Source organism: Buteo buteo, chromosome 14 (genome assembly GCF_964188355.1).
Source record: "Buteo buteo chromosome 14, bButBut1.hap1.1, whole genome shotgun sequence".
In the NCBI taxonomy this organism is placed as follows: domain Eukaryota; kingdom Metazoa; phylum Chordata; class Aves; order Accipitriformes; family Accipitridae; genus Buteo; species Buteo buteo.
In genome coordinates this window covers 339,369-361,168 of record NC_134184.1, presented here as the reverse complement: position 1 = coordinate 361,168, position 21,800 = coordinate 339,369, and the positions used below count along the sequence as shown (strand labels likewise).

General features: G+C 41.7%; 1 protein-coding gene across 1 annotated transcript in view; it reads right to left on the bottom strand.

The window, feature by feature from the left end:
* NALF1 (NALCN channel auxiliary factor 1) overlaps positions 1 to 21,357 on the bottom strand; it is a 476,996-nt gene extending 455,639 nt beyond the window's left edge. Inside the window, exon 1 of the mRNA XM_075045863.1 lies at positions 19,633 to 21,357. Coding sequence (XP_074901964.1) covers positions 19,633 to 20,454 — 822 coding nt within the window. The 5' untranslated portion in view covers positions 20,455 to 21,357. The remainder of the gene's footprint in view (positions 1 to 19,632) is intronic.
* Between the last annotated feature and the right edge of the window lie 443 nt (positions 21,358 to 21,800).

Below are 21,800 nucleotides of genomic sequence, written 5' to 3'. Positions count from 1 at the left end.
TTGTGCAGCAGCAGCAGCCAAGTTTTGGATGAGGCGAAAGCTATCTATCTGAGACATATGTGATGAAAAATAATTCAATAGATGTGATTGGAGATTTTCTATCAAAATACTTTGAGAATTATTACTAGTACTAGTCGTATTAAAAATAGTTCCCAGCAAAATCTAACTGGAAATTTGCAAATGTGGAGGAAAGAAACCAAATAATTTTGAAGACAGAGCTAAATAACTCTCATACAAAACCCATCAACTAACAATTGATGCTATTCCTACTGCTTCATTATGTTCAAGTGACTTTGAATCTCTTCCAGCTGTGGAGGGCACTGAACATACATCAGCAAATTCCCTACATGTTAACTGCGTTCACTGGCAATTACACAAATGGTGGAGAATGGCATCCCCCAGTCTGGGTTTTTTTTGGGGGGAGAGGATTTTTTTTAATAAAAAAAAAAAAGCTGTTTGTTTCTCTGAAGGAACAGGTGCAGAAATGCGTATTACAGTGGTTTTAAAAAGCAGCACCTCAGAAAATGAGGTATGTGTGTGCATAGATGCTGCAACACATCCAGGCAGGAAGAGACTTGGAAAAAACTACTTGGAAACAATATCTCAGTAAAGATTTCCAGGGTTCTCTTTTGTCCTAGATTTCTCATCAGAATGTAAGTTTACCCTGTTATTGCCTTTCAAGCTATGACACTGTTGCATGACCCAGCACACATGGCTCCACTTCTGCACCTTTTCTTGCAGAAAAACGTGTTACTCTTCCTTCCAAGTGGTACAGAGTTAAAAATAAAATAAAATAAATAAATTAGACTTCAACCCAATCAGACCTTTGAACAACGAATATCCAAGTTACTTTGGGGACTACAACATGTAAGCTATTTGTGGATTTGCCAGTGTACCTGGCGCAGAACACTTATGGTCTTCAAGATGCAGAAACAGTGACAGGCACATCTTAATAGGGAAGTGGGATAGCCAAATGAGAATATATGGAGTAACTAGATATAAAAAATATGACCAAGAGAGATCATGATTACCCTCCCGAGAAGTTAAAGAAGAAACTGGACAAGATAAGAATACAGAATAGAAAGCAAATCACCTCTTACATCACTTTTTGTCTCAGAGAGCACTGAGGAGATACCAGCTTTTTCAAGTAAAGATAAGGAGTTTTCGATGATTCAGATATCATAAGAGGAACGGCTGGAAAAAAAATCAATAAATAAAAGATCAATGTATCTCAAGAATGGGACGCTGTTTATTTAAGGCTCCCAAAGGAATTTAAGACTAACCAAAAAAAATCCACAATTATGCAGCCTCACATTGAAATCAGTTTGTATGCTGAACCACGCAGGAGAGCTGTCATCTTCATGTAACTACTGAGAGAAACAGAGGGAATCGAAACAGCCCCACACATGTATTACTGCAGTAATAAATACACTAACAGAGGTACCAATTAAAAATAAAAATGTTAAATATCTGGATTAAAGTTAGAAGCATTAATGCCTCGTACATCTCCTTAACCTATCAGAATTCTTTTGGCTTGTTAATAAATAGCAGCTAAGAGAGAACTGGCTGATGCAAGTTTTCTCGACTTCCAAAGAGCCTTTGAGAATGCTTCCCACATAAAAGCTATTAGAGAAACTAAGTAATCACAGGGTGAGAAGTAAAGCGTTATCATTGATTAGAAACCAACTACAAGAACCAGACTACAAAAGCAGAATACATTTATTAGTGGTCACTGCTCCATGTGGCTAAAGGTTAACAGCAGGGTGCCCTCAGGTTCTTTACTGGGGATGAGAGTGTTTAATCTAATTATTAATCATCTGGAAATGGGACTAACAACAAGATGGAAATGTTTACAACTGACACAATGAGTCTTAGATGAATCAAGGCCAAAGCAGGCCAAGGAGCTTTTGAGTTGCTTAAGAGCTCAGTGAAAGGAGAAACAATGGCAGATGGAGTCCAGCACTGCCAAGCCTAATAGATGCACACTGGAAGGAACCATATGAAATAGTTTGCCTAGACTTAAAAACTCAGTGTGACCACTGATGGGGAGGGAAAACCCTCTTGATAGGCACAGATCAATGAAAACACTCCTCTGGGACCAACCACAGTCTAAAATAAAAGACATTGTTGAGAAAGAGACGAAAAGAAAAGAGTACTGGTATAGAGATTACAAAGGCTAAGATTTATTTATTTAGGGGAGAAGCCTGACACCTCTAAAGGAAGAGGCTAAAAAGACATAATGAATAAGTAAAGGTAAATCACTAATAAAATAAATTATATAATTACTTCTCTCTCTTCATAAGACAAATGAAGAATTCAGCAAAACTGAAAATTGCATATTTAGAACGGACAAATATTTTTTATTTTTCATTTAAACCAAACAGATGGAACTCCGTATATGTTAGCAAGCCCAAAGGTAACACCATTTTAATGAAGGACTTTGATTTTTCTGTCGATTCATACATAAAAGTTCTTCACAGTAAAGCACTCTGCTCTGTACAGCAAGCCAGAATCAAACCAACACATGCAATAAATGAAAAATCAGGCTACCTCTGCAGTTACCCTCCTCTGTTTCGTGGGCACACAGCTTATTCTTATTTCAACTTCCATACACTATAAACTACACTTCTCAGTTGTAGGTCTGCTGTCATGGCCACTCATCTTTCATTTCCCCTTTCAGAAAATTGTCCTTAGTACAGCATATTACTATATCAAAGATCCACAGTGAAACGTACCAGGACAGGTTAGTTTGGTAGAGAGCTTGAGGAAGGGGAAAGAGAAAAGGCTAGGTCGTGGGAAACAATAAAGGGAAAAGAACAGCTATGTCCTAAAAGATATTTTAAATTGTCATCTTTACCACTGGTGGGCATGAATTGGAAGTGTATTTAGCACAACCCTGGCTGCATCGTAGCAAAGCATGCTGTGTACCAATGTCCTTTAGCATGTTAAAGTAGGTAAACAGTACCATGTGAAACTGTGTCTATGAGAAACTGATAATAGCGAAAGCTTAATGCACGAGGACTTGTTACACACATCCTTCCTGCCAAGAATCACAGGTAAAAGCCTACATTGTAATGTGTTGCAGCTGCGAAGAAACTCTTGTATTACAGCAGATGTACAGACGTTCTTCTCATTTATGTGTACAATACACAAACAAAAACCTCCTGTCATGCAGATATCACGCAGAAACTGCACTTAAATGCCTTTGTCAGTCAGTAGCCATTAATACGGCCCAAAAGCTGTACGTGCAAGGGGCATATTAGCAGCAAATCCCTCCACTAGTATTTCAATATATTCATAATTATGTTTTTTTCTGGTTTTGGTTACTAATTTGGCTATACCACTTTAATAGAAATTACATAAATATAATTCTCTCCTTCTACCCTAGTCTCCACTTTCATCCAACAATTTGCCACTAGATAACAGAAGTAAAATCCTACAGGAGCTATACAAAAAAATCAGTAAGAACTATAGGAACAGAGATCCTATCTTATTACAAAGAACCAAGAAAACTAATGCATGAAACACAGCAAGAACCAAATTTTGATGAAATTTTGGTGGTTTTGCCAGAAAATTAGCATTTTGAATGCCATTCTAAGTGCCTTTGAAAATGAAATTTATCTCTAACAATAAGATACCCCTTCATGTATGAAATTATACTAATAGAAAAGTATATGAAAAAGTATTTTGTTGAATCATAAGCATGATAAATTGACTACTGCCTAATATGAAGTAAGAAGAAACTTTGCAAACTAGCAAACGGATTTCTAACTGTCTGGTGCAGCATTCATTTTACCTCCCAAGCTTATTCCCAGAGATAGGACATGACATCAAGCAGATCACTGAGCAGCATAGGAAGTCAGTTCCCATATCCTCCTTACCAAAAATACACTCTTTTCAGTTTTCCGACTCTTCAGTACTGGCTCCTTCAGGCTTCAAGATAAAGCAACGTAGGTACAATCTGAGATACATCCATCCGAAGCCTTATATGAATATGTTGTCTCTCTACTCTTACGATGACCTATGTTAAAGATCTGCACTTTTGGCTCCCTGCCGCTCTGACTGCTTTTCCTGCCAGCAGGACAACGTCCTGCCTCTCCCAGCTGCTCTCCTGGGCAGTGCCTGGTCGGCTCAGGAGCATCTGCTGGTGAAGTAAGTGCTGATGACCTGCAGGTCTCTCCCTGATGTTTCAATCAATCACACACACTGATACTATTTCAGCAACTTATTTCTTTATCCATTTTTGCTAGGCCAGTAAATCACTTCTCTTGCCTCTTTTTAACCCCACTGGAGTTTTGGGTTGGGGAAAAGGTAAGAAAGCTTTCTGGTGGCTACCAAAGGCTAAAAGCATTAAACCCCACAGATCTTCAGGAACATTGTTACTATTGGAACAGGGTTGATCGTGACCTCTAGAAGAACTCATTTTCTTCCCAGAAGTGCAGTAAACCTACTTAAAGACAACTCAATACGTGGCATGAATTCTCAGCATTCAAAAGCAATGACCACCTGTAATTACTGGGAGTATTGCAATAAAAATGCCTAAATAATAAAAATTCGAAAGGTAGTAGCTCCCCATACTAACAACAAATATTCTATCAGCAAGGCAATATTGTTCTAGTGCTATATTTTCTAAAGAACTACACAGTACTTTTTTAATCCTTCAAAGAAAAAAGCTTTACTCTGTGAAGAAAAACAATATCAGTCCATAACATCGATACAGTTTTGTCCTCAATGCTGAAAAATCCAAAGAAAACGAAGTCTTCACAGGTATACAGAAAATGAAATAATTAAAAAAGAATAACAGTTACTTAGGCTTTCCTCTGTGTCTGGTTGTCAGTTCAGTGGTTACCTAAAATCCAGACTGAACACTGCCCCATCATCTTTTTTTTTTCCTAGTAGGAAACAAGAAAATAAGTTGAAAGATAGGGAGGGCAGTATTTTACAAAGGAAGGTCAGACTTGTTCCATTGCTGCTGATTTCCCTTCCTCCCCACAGAAATTTTTCATTTTCATGACTGCACCCTTCTGAAACTAAGAGGAGTTGCCATAAAGCGGCACTGCAAGATCCGTCCAGCCTCAGCCCGTGTGCTGGGAAGGTGCCGAGAATTCCACGGCCAGGACAGAGGCAGCCCAAGAGCCCAGAACACAGCAGAGCTGCAGTGGTTCTGCTGCACACAGCCTTGGCAGCTGCAGCACAAGCACAGAGCAAAAATCTGCACCATGCTGTGCATCACCTCCATAGGCATGCCAGCAGAAACAGAGGGGAAAAAAAATTAAAAAAAAACTAAAAAAAAAGAAAGAAAAGGAAAGAAAAAGGATAATAGATGATCACTAATGCCATGATTATATAGAGCCAGGTGCAGTGAATCATTTCAGAGGTCTGGCTCAGGGTCTTGAGCTGTAGTCCAGAAGAAATTGCTGAGATATTTTGGGAATTATGTCCAGGCAAGGGTTGAATTTCAGTCTCTTTAACCATGGCTATGTGAATATTAACAAGGAGGGTGGCTCTGCAGGAACACTCTGAAGGCTGAAACACTGCTGAGAGCCTGGCATCCACATCGGATGTGTTTCATCGGTTTTACTTGGGGTTAACCCTAGCCCTACGGACTGCACGTCCCTTCGTGCCCACAACTCACGGGATGTGCTGCTGGGGCACTTCGCCTCCTTTCAGCGGAAGGCAATCCAGTTTGCGAGCCCCCAGATTGCCCTGTGACTTGGATCCGGGTGCAGTGAGAGTGGGAGTGGGAGCAAGGGGGAGACTTGCTTCAAAAGCACACCCCTGACCTGGACTAAAATGCTGAAGGAGACACAGCCTCAGGGCAGCCGCCTGTACACAGTTCAAGCACTTGAGATTTGTGAGCTGCTGCCCAAGTGTGCACAGACTACATGAAATAAACAGTTGCCTTTTAACTCTATTAAGACACAAAGCGAAGAAAAGAATGTGAAGCAGGACCAGCCCTTTGAGGAATGTAACAGGCGCACCTCATCGCACACTGCATGTTCTGGGGCCTCTGCAGTGCTCAATTACTGTAATATTTCAGTTCCCCAATAGTACCATTACTTGCAGAAAACAAAGCCAAAGCACCTTCAGGTCTTTTGCTTCTCTTTCAAACGTATAACCAAATGATTTTAAGCATCTCTTTATTCATATATACTTTAAATTCCATTTTCTGTCCTGTACACAGGACCACAAATTCAGAGTAACCCAAAAAAAGCTTATTGATATTCACAGATCTCTTATTCCTCCCTGTGAGCCTACTGATCTTCCCTGCCAGTCATGATTTTGGTAAAATTCTGAGATGTAAATATTTCCTGCAAGCTGCAAAACATATCATCTTCTCCTCTTGCAGATCTAAACAACTATAAAAGGAGAAGAAGATCTCTTCCATCCCAACTATCAGCTCTCTTCACATCAGGCCTATATTAAAAACTGTGAGAAAAAAAAATCACGATATGAATATTTACATTCATAGCAAAATTTAAGGAGGAGTGTTTCTCCAGTAATTGAAAAGAAACAAGCACAAGTAGACAGGAAACTGCAAAAAAAGGTTTCAATAAATATTTGAGAAGTCACTGGAATTCATGCTTATATTGCACAAGCTAACAGAATTCTGCCCTTTAAAATATTTCAGAAAAAATATAAAACTCAGGTGATACAACAGTACAAAAACTTGATCTCCCAGATAATCACAGCAATCAAAAGATCCTAGTCTTAAAAAAAAAACAACACATAAACAAACAAAAAAATGTTACGTAACATGCCAATAAAGAAGCAGAAACAAAAATAATCTAAAATATTCCAGTTAAGAAAATACAACATTTAGAATCATGGAATGGTTTGGGTTGGAAGGGACCTTAAAGACCATCTAGTTCCAACCCCCCAGCCATGGGCAGGGACACCTTCCACCAGACCAGGTTGCAGGACCCTGCACTTGGCCTTGTTGAACTTTATAAGGTTTGCACAGTCCCACCTCTCTGGCCTGTCCAGGTCCCTCTGGATGGCATCCCTTCCCTCCAGCGGGTCGACCGCACACACAGCCGGTGTCATCAGCAAACTTGCTGAGGGTGCGCTCAATCCCACTGTCCGTGTCGCTGACGAAGATGTTAAAACAGTGCCGGTCCCAACACCAACCCCTGAGCAACACCACTTGTCACTGCTCTTTACTTGGACATCGAGCTGTTGACCGCAACTCTTTGAGTGCAACCATCCAGCCAATTCCTTATCCACCAAGTGGTCCATCTATCAAATTCATGTCTCTCCAATTGAGAGACAAGGATGTCATGTGGGACAGTGTCAAATGCTTTGTACAAATCCAGGTAATGACATCAGTTGCTCTTCCCTTATCCACCAGCGCTGTAACCCCGTCAGAGAAGGCCACCAAATTTCTCAGGCATGACTTGCCCTTAGTGAAGCCATGTTGGCTGTCACCAATCACCTCCTTAGTTTGCATGTGCCTTAGCATAGTTTCCAGGAGGATCTGCTCCATCACCTTGCCGGGCACAGAGGTGAGACTGACTGGCCTGTAGTTCCCTGGGTCTTCTTTTTTTCCCTTTTTAAAAATGGGGGTTATGTTTCCCCTTTTCCAGTCAGTGGGAACTTCCCTGGACTGCCACGACTTCTCAAATAAGATGGATAGTTCCCTGGCCACTATTTAAGGTAACTTCTTTCATAGTCTATTAATCCTCCATAATCTATTATCTTCCATATTAACTACTATTATGTTATCTAGTTATTATTATTATATTCCATAATCTATTAATCTTCCAATCTATTAATCTTTCATAATCTTATTAATATTAGGTAGCAGAGATACATGGAGTTTTAGGTGGTTTGTTCCAACCAGTGATCCAAATTTCAGTCCAAACACACAGAGGGTCTCTACAAAGGAGTTGCAAAGACCAATGTAAAAAAGGGTTAGTGCGCATCCTGGCTGTGACATCAGCGTTGATGCTTGTGTATTCCATATTTACTGTGGAGCATTTCTGAAGTCTTGATAAAAGAAAGAATGTACCCTAAGTAATTTACATCTCCAGATCAGTCAGAAAACAAACAAATCAGTGACTGAAAAAAGAAAAAGACCATTTAGAAACAACTGTTACATTTTCCTGTGCTTCCTAAACTACTTCTTAATTTTAAAGAATCCAGGATATTTCAAAGGTTTCCATAGGACTCTACTTCAGGACTGTCCTAGCCTCTCCAAGATGCCTGATCCTACTAAAGTAATTTCCTTGTCGCATCTCCTGTAAGACATATACATATGTATCTCTCTCACACACATACATACATACATATGTGTGTATAATACCTGTAATTTTTATTTAAGATGAGTCATTGTTAAAATTACTACCTTTTTTCTGAGTGTTGAAATGTACCACAGAGCAAAACTTCCATTACTTGATCAATTCTTCAACTTTTGCTTAAATTCTAAGTGTATTTATACCAGTGTAAATACAGAGTGTCTTTACAGCAATCAAAGCAGTTTCTCTGGATTTAAACTAGCAATACTACTGATGAGCATCTCTCCTTTCAACCCCAACGGAGGACCTAGACTCTTGGCTGGAAAAGGCAAAATAATTCTGCTTTGTTTTCTTCAAGGTTCCCCTCCCCGATAGCTGAACGAGTTAAGCTCATGATATTTTTCTACAGTATGCCTGAAAAATCAATAGAATAAGAGAATAGGATCAAGACCAAGTACAACATGAAAGAAAAGGGAAAAAAACATTGATCTGACAACAATAACAAATTAGTAACATCAGTCAAAGACAAAGAAATGAGCATTTAAAGCACTCTACATATTGCTTTTTGTAGCAAGGTTTGTAAAGCAAAACCATCTGAGTCAAATCTGTCCCTCTGATTTCATATATTTGAGTTTTAAAGTATATCATGTGCCTCCTGCTCTCAAAACAGTATTACATTTAATTAAAGACACTGATTTCAATGGAGTTAGTCCTGGTTTATGTCATTGTAGATGCCTCACTAAAGAAAATTGGTCTATATTTACAAATGAAAATAAAACAATATTTTAAATTCACATCTGTCATATAGAGATTGGCTTGCAGCACATTTACTCAGGTCACGTCCCAGCAATCAATCTCAGATGCTAGATTTTGAAAAGCTATCGTTACAGTAATTAATAAATTTCATTAATATAGTGAGGTTGCAAAAAATGTATACTTATAAGATTCAGCTTTAACATTTATAAGATTTAAATAGACACAAAAGAGACCATAATGCACTTCTAACTGCATTGAGATATAAAAGAGCAAGCCTCATGTCCTGAACTCCAGTGATATACTATATCTCGTTAGCTAAAGTTAGCTTATAATTGGGGTCATTTCTGCAAGGACTGTTATATCAGAAAGCATAAAAGAAAAAATAAAAATACAAAAATTAATTCTGCTTTTAAGATAATTTGGCCAATATTTCAAATGTACCTTGTTCAGAAACTCCTACTTCTTCATAATACTGGTCCAAGCCCTGTCAGGTTCTGTGTAGAAATATTTACAGGAGGACTTTAACTCCACAGCAGAATGGGACTGGAAATGAACATCTCTCACGTCTGAATGCATGAAGAATTTTAAAAGCCACCCCACGGGACCTTGGCTATGTTTTTGTTTTGCCTCCTTTTTTTCAAGGGCAGAACTTAAAGCCGGTGGAATCTAATCCCCACATACCCCATATACCCACAAACAGCCCTGGCCCTGCCTCCAGCTCTGTAGATGAAGGGGTAGAGCCTCCCTCTTCCCGGCAGCGTGGGCTGGGTATCCCCATCTGCAGGATGCTGGGTGCATCCCATACTTGTTCCCTTCCATAAAAAAACTTTTTTCTTATCAAAACTGCACAGTCTCACTTTGAAGCACTGTACCGCAATATTAGCAGCTTGGACATAGCGTGCAAGGAAAAACATGAAAGGATGTTTTTGTACTTACAGGGGTATAAAATTTGCAATATTCCAAAAGAGATGCATTTGGAATACTTAATAATAAAAAGGTCAATGAATTAAGACTCTGACGACGTGGATCTTTCTCCACTGATTACACTATTTGCCTGACTTTAACATGGCTGAAATCAGTACAGACACATCCCACTGGAAAACTACCAGAAACTTGCTTAAGGAATTTACTAATGATCAGGATTCTAAAGAGATATTACAGTAATACTTCTCTTGAAAATTTCCAGAGGTTTTAGTCTTTACCAAAGCATAGATTCTGGATTATCTGTAGCTGATTTTAACAAAAAAGATTGTGACTGACATATGTAACTTTATTTCTATCATTTTGATATTAAACATTGGAACTTAAAGATACAGTTTTTTCATATTTTAAAAAAAATTTACTTTTAAAGTGAGATGTGCTATACGAGATTTCACCGCAAAGTGATCTTCTCTTAAAAGTCAGTTGTAAGTCTTTGAATACACAAGCATTTTTACTTGCAACTGTGAATAAATAAAATGTCCTTATTATCCTAAAGCTCTTCTATACAGAAATCCAGTTTCAACAAATGTCATCTGTGAAGGCAATGTTAAAAGTACTCATGGGAAATTTGCATGTACTTTCTGTAAGTACATTTTTAAAAAATATATACTTGCATTATTTATTCCACAATAAAAACAGTCTAAAAAGTATTTTCTGCTGTTTATTTACTATTTTTGTTGCCCTTCTATTAGCTGGGCTTTATTTTAAAGAACTTCTGTCTTTTAATCTAGTGTGCATATATACAAACACAAAAATTTTTCTCAGCAGAGATCATTTTAGTGCCTTTGAAAATGTAACTTTACCTCTAACAGCAATAAAGACACTCCTCTAAATGATCAAGTTATACTAATAAATATATATATTTTTTCTTGAATCATGAGCATAATAAATCAATTAATATGAGTTAAGAATAAGCTTTCCAGACTAGCAAAAAGATCTTCTGTCTGGTATACTGTTCCTCATGAAGAATATGTATACATGAATAAGTTTTTTTATTTATGGTCTTATATTTAGTTGTCTACTACTACACACAGAAATCTGCAAGGTATGTAATTAACTTTTAATACAGATCCTAAAGCATTTAAGGGTTGCTCAAATTCTTCCTTAACAGACTTTAAATCCAAGTATTTATCCAAATGAATACATCTCATAAAAAATTAGTTTTTCTGAGAAGAACCTGTGGCTGTAACCCCTCAAATATGGAGGGCAAGCTAACCAGTGTAGAGCAATGATCAGCAAACCATCAATCAACAAACCCTGGAAACTCTCTTATTCTCCTAAAAGAATGAATAAAATGAGAAAAACTATTTTTCTAAATATCACAGACAATCCACCTTTTCCCCTTCCCTTTAATAAAGAATATCCTCTGGTTCTGGATTGCTAATACCTTAAAAATACTGCTAATACCTTAAAAGATACTTCATCATGATGTTTTACAAAGATGAAGTGTGTTGACATGCCGAAGATAACATTTACATAAGCGTTCAGGCAAATTGAAGGCAACATCTAATCTAACATGCAGAGGATCAGCAAGAATTAATCATGCATTTAAAAAGCATTCTAGATATTGTATTTGCTCCCTGGAAAATATATCCTGAAAACTACAATATATTGCACACTCTATAACAAACAAACAAACAAAAAAAGTAATTACTGGTTTTTTCTTTTTCAAATTTTTTAATGGATAAATTTGAAAATATAATGGCTTGACGAAGGATCTTGCCCAAATTGTAACATTAAAAAAAAAACTGTAGAAATGCTACTGTTGTATCTCAAAAGTGAAAATGTGGACTTTTTAAATTTTGTAATCTCTCAGGTATCGTTTCCCCCTAATTTAATTGAAATCATTTAAAACATCCACAATGACTTACAAACTGCTGCAGAATTTCTAAAAACCTACACCCAAACATACTGTTTGTTGATAACTTCAGTTCAGATCATCTTTGCTACTATTTTTAATCAGCAAGTTGTCTCCTAATGATAAAATCTGTGAATGATGTCTCAGCATCAATCTATAGGGAAGGTGAACATTCCCATCAGGATCTCCAAGACACTTCAAAGGACCAAGATATTCCTACAGAACTGCCGAAGTTTATCAGTTCAACATTCATCATCACCATTCGTCCCAACAATTTGGTTGCACCCGAGCAGTGCTTCAAAGGGTCCTATCAGGTTCTTCCACAAAGGCTTTAAGAATATGTTATTTCAAACACAGCTTTGGAGACATGTCCATCAGTTTGGATGAAAGAGATGACATGAAGGGTGGGAGAGTATCAAGTGTTGATCAACTTCACTTCGAAGCTGCTTACATCATGCCCTGTTCTCTTTGTCACTACAGACAGGGAGCTCGTGGGATGTAGCTCTTCAATGTGCATGTTCTAAAGGAGCAATCTACATCTTTCATATCTGCCCTGTTTGCAAATAAGGTCAGATCACAAATCCAAAAATAAATCTGGTCTTTATTTTTTTTTTACATATCTTCAAATTAATAAAATCTCTCTACAAGGCAGAATATGTCTCTAGTGCCTCACTGAATTTGTATTCATCTAACTGATTGATGCTGTAAAGTAAATCAAACTATCACACGCTCTCACTTAGCGATGTTTGCTCTACAGTTCTGACAAGAGGAAAGTACAGTGAAAAGTACATAGAAAAGTACAGTATGGTTATTTTAGTAAAGTGGCATAAATGTCTAAGAATATGTGCCTCTTGAGTGAGACAGATGGGGTAGGCTTGGGAGTTCCCTCTGATTTGGTCTAAGGGAAGAAAATGAAACCCAGGGCTTCTCACACATATAGACACCTCCACACCAAAACCCCCACCTTCCTTGTAAAGAGAGAAGGGAGAATAAAGGAAATAATCTGTAGCACATTTACCTGCAAAAATTGCTATGAAGAAGATGACCTACAATTGTTATTGTATGGTTTCTCAGTAGAAATAACAACTGGAAAAATAGCACGTATAAGCTCTTGCCCTCCTCTCTCTCAAAAAAGTGATAAAAATATAGTTATGTCATACAAGGCCCTTTCCTATTCTCATCCCTAAGAAGCAGACTGCATAGCTCACACGTTCTTTAGTGACAGAACATAGTTATCAGAGAAGCGAAAGAGGCTTGTGATTTCACTACGTTGGTGTGGGACAGCACAAGTAGCAGGATTTTACAAACTTTCTCGCTGTTAAATTTTGCATATGAACACAGTTTCATCCACACTTTTTTTTTAATACCAAAATCACTTTGTTAGGATTCATCTAATATGACTTTAAAGGTCAACAGTGGAGGTGTTTGTATCTGAGATAAAATGACAGTATGTGCTCTTTAGAGAAAAGGAACAGAAAATAGGTACTTTTAGGGCATAATCCATTTGATCTATTTTAGATGTCCGCTTTATTGTGAACTGACTCAGACTCTAGAATTACCTATGTATCTCCATTGGCTACAAAGAGAGTCTGAACTTTTATATTTTATGTGGATGTCCATACTGAATATCTACTTTTTGTGTGTGTGTGTTGGATGAATTATCTAATCTTTCTATCTTCTGGGGTGTGATACTTATCAAAAAGTAATATTTAAGAATTCACTTTCTAAGTTACTTTTTCCCTTTCAGGCAATTCACAGATCTAAATACATTATGGATCTTAGTGCAAGACTGAAGTGATAAATTACTAAGTATAGACCAAATGATTTTTAGGCAGGATAAGTGATAGAACTGTAATTTGCATTTTGATTACTTTTCCTAGAAGAACATGAAATGAAAAAGCAAGACAGTCGCATTCTCTGCAAGGTGCATGTGAAGTGTACTGCTTGACACAAAGAGAACCAGCAAACGAAGTAAACCTGAGGGCAGAGTCATGGCGTCCCTAGCCGCGTGACATTAATACCATGACGTGTTAAATGGTGGCTGCTGAACTAGGCTGGAATCCACTTCAACTACTCCCGCTAGTCATCTGCAGCCCTTTTTCCCCTAAATCAGGAATGAAGTACCCATCTACACTACGAACGGGAGGAACATCTAGATGATCAGCTAGATGCAAACTTTTTAAAAGTTGGGTGGGGTGAACTCACTTCTGGAAAGAACACCCTGGGAAATTTGCTCCTTTAGGACTGAAGAGATCTGATCCTGATCCAACAAAGCATTTAAACGATTGAATGACTACAAGCATGTGCATAGTCTCCCCTGAGTGCAGTGCCATTCATCTAGCTCACAACAGGAGACTGGAGCAGATTGCTGAATCAGGATTTTAGGCCAAAATACAACGTCCATTAGTACATAGTCAGTGTTGCTTCTATTAATATACCAGTGCACTGTTACAAGAACAGTTATATTAAATTCATCCACAGTTTTATCTTAAATTAGTATTGAAAAATAATTCAATAACTCTACTTTTTTTTAAATTGACTGAACAAAGAGCATGTGCCAACATCAATTTCTGCAGTCACGTTAGTTTCATAGCATTTTAAACAAAACTTTTAAAAATATATACATTTAAGTATCATAGGTTTTTTAATACAGCATATTATTCATTTTAAAAAGAGCTTTAAAATAAATATTTAAATTTAAACACATTCTGAAAAGGCATCAGTTCAATAGTTAATACTTATTGTTTCCCGTTTGTATTAGATGCTGACCATCAGTGCAGATTTCTGAAGGTTTTATTTGTTAAGAGTTTCTTCTGATTAGCTTAGGTATCACTCTTGCATATAATATAAATACTGTGTGAGTGAGATGTGCAATTGAAATGTCTAACTTTGTGGCAGATGCTGGTCTATGTGACCTTTTATAACAAAAGGGTTCTTGAGCTTCTGGGTTTGTATTTTTCATCTGCTCTTTTCTGCCAGCTTAACTGAGAGTTTAAATCAAAACCTGATGAGACTACATATGCTGTTTAGGAAAAAGTTCTTGGAAGAGTAATGATTCATATAAGCTTTGATATTTCCAGCTAAATGAGAACAAATGTGATTTTAATTGTTTTAAATAACTTTCAATTATCCTCTTACTCAAATAAAAGTAGTTGAACACAGTTCTTTGATCAAAAGAAAAAAAATCTAGTAACAGAAGCACCAGCTCTATATTCCTATCAACTATACAATCTGTTTAATGATGAAACCCTTTATTGATATACATGTTTTTCAGCTAAGTAGTATTATAACTCAGCTATTTTCTTACATATTTCTGATAAAAACTTCATAAACCTCAAATCAGAAGTTATTAAATGATATTTAATTCCTGAAAAAAAAGGAAAAAAAAAAGTCTGCGTGTATATGTTGAGCACCTAGCATGTCAGCTAAAGTTTGCTTTTTAGCAATGTTGATATAAAAAGATTTGGTACATTTTTATTTTTCTCCTTTGATATTCTAGGAGGAAAACTGAATTATTTTAATCTTATTTTAATTATAATGCACTTACCTGAATTACACATTTCAATATTTTAACTAGCACTAAGGAAGGCCACATTATAAACACTCTCAACTTCCACTGGGTTAAAGAAACCCGTGTCAAAAAATGATAACTGATATTTTGTTCAAACATTAATAAATACATTTACCAAGAAAGCCCTGGCATCTGAAATTTTTCACAATGGCATAAGTTCTATCTCTCAAAAAAAAAAAAAAATTAAAAACCTTTACATTTATATGTCCTACTTAGTTATTTGACCCAGTTTTTAATCAGAAGTAGCCAGAATTTTCTTTTATTCCACAGAGCGATTGCTTGCTGTCTTAAGAATAAGAACTTGAGTATTTCCCCTGATAGAAAGCTGACAAGTCATTATGAGGAACTGTGTCTTCCAACGTCAAGCTAATACAGTTCTCTGTTAATTGTCTGAATACAGTACTGTGTCACAGTGCCTATAAAAATGGTATTCTGGAAATCAAGAAATTATAGATATTGCCAAGAACAATCTCTGTAAATATAACCAGGACTTTATAATGTGCAAAAGCAAAATTTCATAAATATTACCAAAAAAAACCAAATTTAAATTAAATTTAAAACAGAAAAACAGAAATGTAGATCCAGATTTTCAGTTACTCTGTCACTTTAGTGATTCATTAAAGCTACAGCAATTTATGATGTCACCTTGTTGAATATGTAACGCACTCAAATATTTCTCTTACATTTATTGTTTAGCCATTGCTGATATGTGACTATCAAAGCAAGAACACAATATATAAAGACATCAGACTGCAAGGATATTTTTTAAGAAATAAGATGAAGATGGATTTATAGTGAGACAACACTGATATCCCAAACTTCTAAACAACATACAAAGTCCACTGACATCCTAACAATATAAAATGCATATGCATGTTCATTGATACTATCAAAACCGATGACTTTCCAAATGTTCTAAAAATCAAGATTCCCAGCATTTTCTACAAATTTTCAAAAATCCCAATGCCACTCAATAAGAAGTTTAATAGTAAGAACTTAATTACAGGATGGCATTCTTTTCAAAAAAAAAGAGTGAGTATAATTATATATTAAAACCAAAACTCATGATGTAGAATAGCTAAATGTGAACTGATAACCCAAACAACTCCTGCCTGCAAAGTTCTGCAACACAAAGCAATTTATTTAAAATATTCTTCAGAGACGAGGAGACATGTAGTGGAACACAGAATATTTTGAAAGTAAAGTTCATTTTGTACTGGTTTCAGACAAAGGAATCAAAATGTAAAGTCTGCGGTTTAGACTCACACATCAAGAGTATATTGATATGTACTATTGTTATAACCAATAGTGCTTTCCAGAAAGGCGTAACTTACTGGACTGAGAAATCCCCATGATCTTCACTCTTTACTGTGAGAACTGACTGTGTCAAGGGTGTGGGATAGTGGTGGGGAGAGTTGGGAAAGGGGGAAGTAATACCCAATTACAGGTTTTAGGCTGACTGTTATTCAGGGTAAATTTTATTGATTTTGTCATCAGCTATAATTGGTCAACTGGATGAAAATCTCTCTTTTTCTGTGAATGGAGCAGCCCTCCCAGAATACTAAAGATGTCTTAAATAGAAATAGATTATTTAACAAGCCTTTCATTGTATTAAGCCAGTGCTTCCATACATGATTATTAGCTAAAGTCAGCATTTTTAGCGTTTTGTTTGAAGGAAAAGAAAAAGCAGCTCAGCTCACCACACAAACCAACCAAATGGTGCGTACTTAAGGTGCATCATTAGATGTCAAGTTATTTTCTATTCTGATTCTTAAGCTAAGAATCATCTAGATGTCCAATGCTCAAAAAACCAACATGTTCTTACACAGAAAAGCTACTTCCTGATAGAGTTTTATAAACGACCTACGTACAAAACACCAGAAAGTCCAGCAAAATCCTGCAAGAATCACACAGTATTCACGACGCGTTGCTAGTTTCACCCGCGCACACTTCAGGGCAGACCACGTACAAGCACATCGACACCCACATGGCTGGACCCGCCACACGCCTGGCTCCCTCGCCCACCAGAATGAACCCGAAGGCTGCGGGGGGTCCCCGAGCGCCCCCCGGGTCAGAGCGGCTTCTCCCCCCGCCCCGCCGGCTGCCTGCGCGGACGTGCAGCACCACGGACAGCGACCTCCGCCCCGCACCGCACCGCCCCGCACCGCACCGCCCCGCGGGGAGGAAGAAAACACCAAGTCGCACCCTGGGTTTGGGCTTTGTTTTTTTCTTTCCACTGCGGGAACTGCCTTCATTTTTAACACTGACTGGCTGGCCAAATTCTCAAAACACAGAGCGATACCATCTGGCACTCGGAACCGCAGAACCGTAGGTCATTGGCACTGCCTTCGTCCAGTTCATTTATAGGCTTCACGCAATCGTTTTAACGTCAACTGTTTTCCCTGTCATTAGACAAGCATCTCTCCTTACTCAGTCTCTGAAGGGGAAATCGTTACACTGTGTACATTTGCTGTTCTGTTCACTCTCAACACCTTTTACATCACGATACACTGTAGAGCAACTGCACACTTTGTGGTAAAGTTCAGTCAAACTAAACTGTGACACAAAAAAATCACTATAAGCCTGTAGATGTTGATCACTTAGCAGTACAGACTAGTAGGAGGTCAACGTCTAGTTAGAGAGTTACTGAAATGGCAGAGATGTCCTTACAGCAGTAGACATCTATTTATATTCGATATGCTTTTTACTTATCCAATTCGCTCTGGAAATAAAATACATTTACACCATCAGTAACTGAGTACATAACATATATACAGTGAGTGTGTACACATACAGCCCATAACATAGAAAAGTGGGGTCAAAATTACTGATGAGACTACTTTACTTTTGTCAGGTTTAACAAGAAAAAATAAATACAGCAACTGTCCTACTTTATCCAATTAAGATAACAGGGTATTTTAGCTCCTGGAGGGACAGTGGATTGATTTTTGTGGCAAAGATATGTGCAAATTACGCTAATTTATTGGTGATTGGGATTCTTTAGGCATGGACTGTTATCGTGAAATGATTTCAGAAGGCGCTGCTGAAGTTAGAAAGCATGGAGGTAGTGCTAGGCCTTCTGTTCAGAGCAGGGATTTGTATGCACCGTTGTGTTACACTGCTAAAGCGGGATTTGGTTCAGACTGGTTGATGTAGTGCTACAGTAATCGAGATAATCCAGTTCAGGGCAGAAACCATTCACCTGGCCCGGCTCTCAACAAATACTCAAACAAACGGGGCAAAAGGCATGCAGTTAGTTACTTCAGGCGCGAGGACAACACTTTTTTCTGCCCTTTCCTGTCTTGAGAACTAGGCCAAGTAATCTTGCGCAAAAGTAGAGCGAAGGCAACAACTACAAAGAGCCGAAGTGGGACCCTGCCTTCTTTCTAACAAAGGCAAAGAAACACCTCTAGATCTTTCTAAGCGGTCACCGGTGGCACCAAAGAAAACGGCGGCGGCTTATCGAAATGCTGTCACCGTCGCTCCCCCGCCAAGGGCCCACCGCCGTGTCCGCTGACACCCACCCTCGCCCTCCAGCTCTTCCCCGCTCCGCAGATTTTGGCCGGGCGCCTGCGGAGAACACGGTCCCGCTCCCCGCTCCCGAGGCGGCCGGCAGCCCGCCCGCTCCGCCGCCCCGACGGAACCCACCCGGAGCCGCCGGTGCGCGCTGCCGGCCCCCGCGAGGGGACGAGACGCCCGGTACCCCGGCCCCCCCCGGCCCCGGCCCCGGCCCCGGCCCCGCCGCCCCTCCGGCCGCCGGCCTGCAGGCTCCGGGCCCGGCCCACCCCGAGGGTGCCGGCGGGCAGGGCAGCGCCGGCGGGCGGCCCCGGCCCCGGCGGCCGCTCCGGGCCCCGCTCATTGGCATGCAGCCCCTGTCGCTGCCTGCCGCCAAGCCGCATACCAGCCCGCTGGAAGCCGGCAGCCGAGCCGGAGCCAATCGCATATTCATGAGGAGGGGGAATCCAGCGCTGCACTCCCAGAGGACCAGGGATCCCTTCTTTCCTCTTTTTTTTTTTTTTTTTCCAAGCTTCCCCCTCTCTCTGCCTCCCTTCCAGCAACGCGCTCGCGGGGGCTCCCCGCCGATCTCCGCCTGCGCCCCAAAGCCCGCGGCCACCGGCGCCAGGAGCGGAGACCGAAGCAGCCACAACACGGCCCGCGGCAGCCACAACACCGAGGGAGGCACGCCAGCCTGCCGGGCAGGGACAAGGAAACACAGCGGGGGCTCCTACCTTACAATCCTCAGGACACGATTTCACCGAGTACTCCTCCGACTGTAAATACTTCTGGAGCGTAACCTCAAACTCTTCGTATTTCTCCTGAGCGTGCTGGTCGTAGCGCTGGTAAGCCTGGACGCACTGGCTGCAGGAGCCTCCCCCCCTCAGCACCACATCCAGACTGCAGTTCAAAGTGTCCGGATTGGACAACCCGGCGAACAACTCCCAAAGTGTGTAGGAATTACAAAAGGAAAGGTAAAAATCCGTCGGGTCCCAGCCGGGCGCCGGGCTCTGCCCCGCGCCGGCCGACCGGCCCGGCCCCCCCCGCCGCCGGCACACCGCCTCCGCGTCCCCCAGGCTGAAGCACTGCCCGGACGAGGAGCCGGCCGGGGGGCACGTCTCCAGGGGCCTGGCGGTGGAGTTCCCCAGAAAAGCAGCCTCGCCGTGGCGGGGCTCGGTGCCGCTGGGGCGGCCGCCGCCGCCGCTGCCGCCGCCGCCGCCGGGGGAGGGCGGGAGGGAGGGCGAGGGGGGGGCGAGGAGCCGGGGCGCGGGGGGCGCCGGCTCCCCCATGCCCGCCGGCAGCTCCGGCGGCTCCGCGGGCTTCGGCGTGTCGGGCGGCGGCTGCTCCTTCTCTCCCGTGCCCGTGAATTTGGCCTCGGCGCAGAACCACAAGTGATCAGAGAGCAGGACCGTGAAAAACAAGAGCGAGGCCAGGGACAGTCGCCATTTCTGAGCCCTCTCGGAATCCGCGAAGGGCTTCTCGTTCTCCCGGGGTGCGAACCAGATTTTTAAGCCGTCATCGTACTGCCGACTGCACATCCAAGCACCCCTGGTCATATTTTGGGAACGCACAGCCCTGGCCGACTCCACCGTGAGGGCTCCTTTGCCGGTGTCACCGCAACATGCATTGACTTAAAAGATTGGGGGGATTTTCTTGCCTGCCTTCCCTTGGCTCGCTCGCTCGCTCCCTCCTCCACTCTCCCCCCTCTTCCCCCCCCTTCCTCCCTCTTCTTTCTCTCTTTTTCTTCCTCCGAGAGATCGCTGGGGTTCGCCGGTGGCTCTGCCGTGGTCTCCCCACGCGAAGCAGCCCCAGTCCATCCGACGCGGAGTGCCGTGGAGAAGAGAAGGGCAATAACGCAGAGAGAGGAGGAGGGAGCGGAGATGGTGGTGGTGGTGGTAGTTGGCGGTGGCGGGGCTGCGCGGCTGGTCCTCTCCCCCTCTCACCCAGGCATGGTCAGATCGCAGCTCCCCATCTCCCTCCCGAGAAGAGCCCGCTGCCCCCGGACAGCCGCATGCCGCTTCCCCCGCTGCCGACGGCCGGCTCCGGACGGGCTCCTCGCCTCCTCTTCCTCCCCGCCGCCGCCGCCGCTCCTCTTCCTCACAGATGCCCGCACCGCTGTCTCCGTCTCCTCTTTCTGCTCTACCCCCCTCCGCTCTAACTGGAGAGACGCTGCTGCAGGGCTCCCGGAGCGCTGCCGAGGATGCTGAAGAGGAGGAGGAAGAGGAAGAGGAGGAGGAGGAGGCTGCCGGGGCCGCCGCCGCCGCGGGTGACAATGGGCTGCGGCTGCCGCCGCTGCTGCCGCCGGGCGCGGTGTCCCCGGGCGCACGGGGCGGAACTGCCTGGCTGGGGGCCCCCAATGGGCACAGGCATCTTGGGCCCCTGGGCTAAGTTGCCGCCATCTTCGTCCTGGAGAAACACTTTTTTGGGGGGAGCTCTGCCTTTTGCGTCATCTCCTCCCGCGCCGAGATCTCTCTATCCTGGCGCATTGGCAGCAGCGGCAACTCTGCCTCCTCCTGCCTGAGGAGGAGGAGGAGGAGGAGGAGGAGGAGGAGGAGGAGGAGGTGGGAGAGGCACTGGGGACCACATGGCCTCTCCAAAGGGCTGCCTCAGTGCAACTCTTCCTGCTCGACTCGCTCCCACCCGCGGGCCCTCTCGCTTTCAGGCTCCCGTTCCCGATGTGGCCCTGAAGCACCATGTCCACGCAGGATGGCGGCTGTGGAGGTCTGTCGCCGTGTCTGCCCTTGTCACAGCAGATCACGGGTGGCACGTGAAACTCCAGGTGCTGGATCCTGGCAGGTTTTGGCCCCATAGTAAAATTCCTGAAGACAACACTGCTGCCTGAATTTCAGTCAGTGAGCCGGCAAGCGTAACACCCGTAAATCCCAGGGTTGTTCCCCCAAGT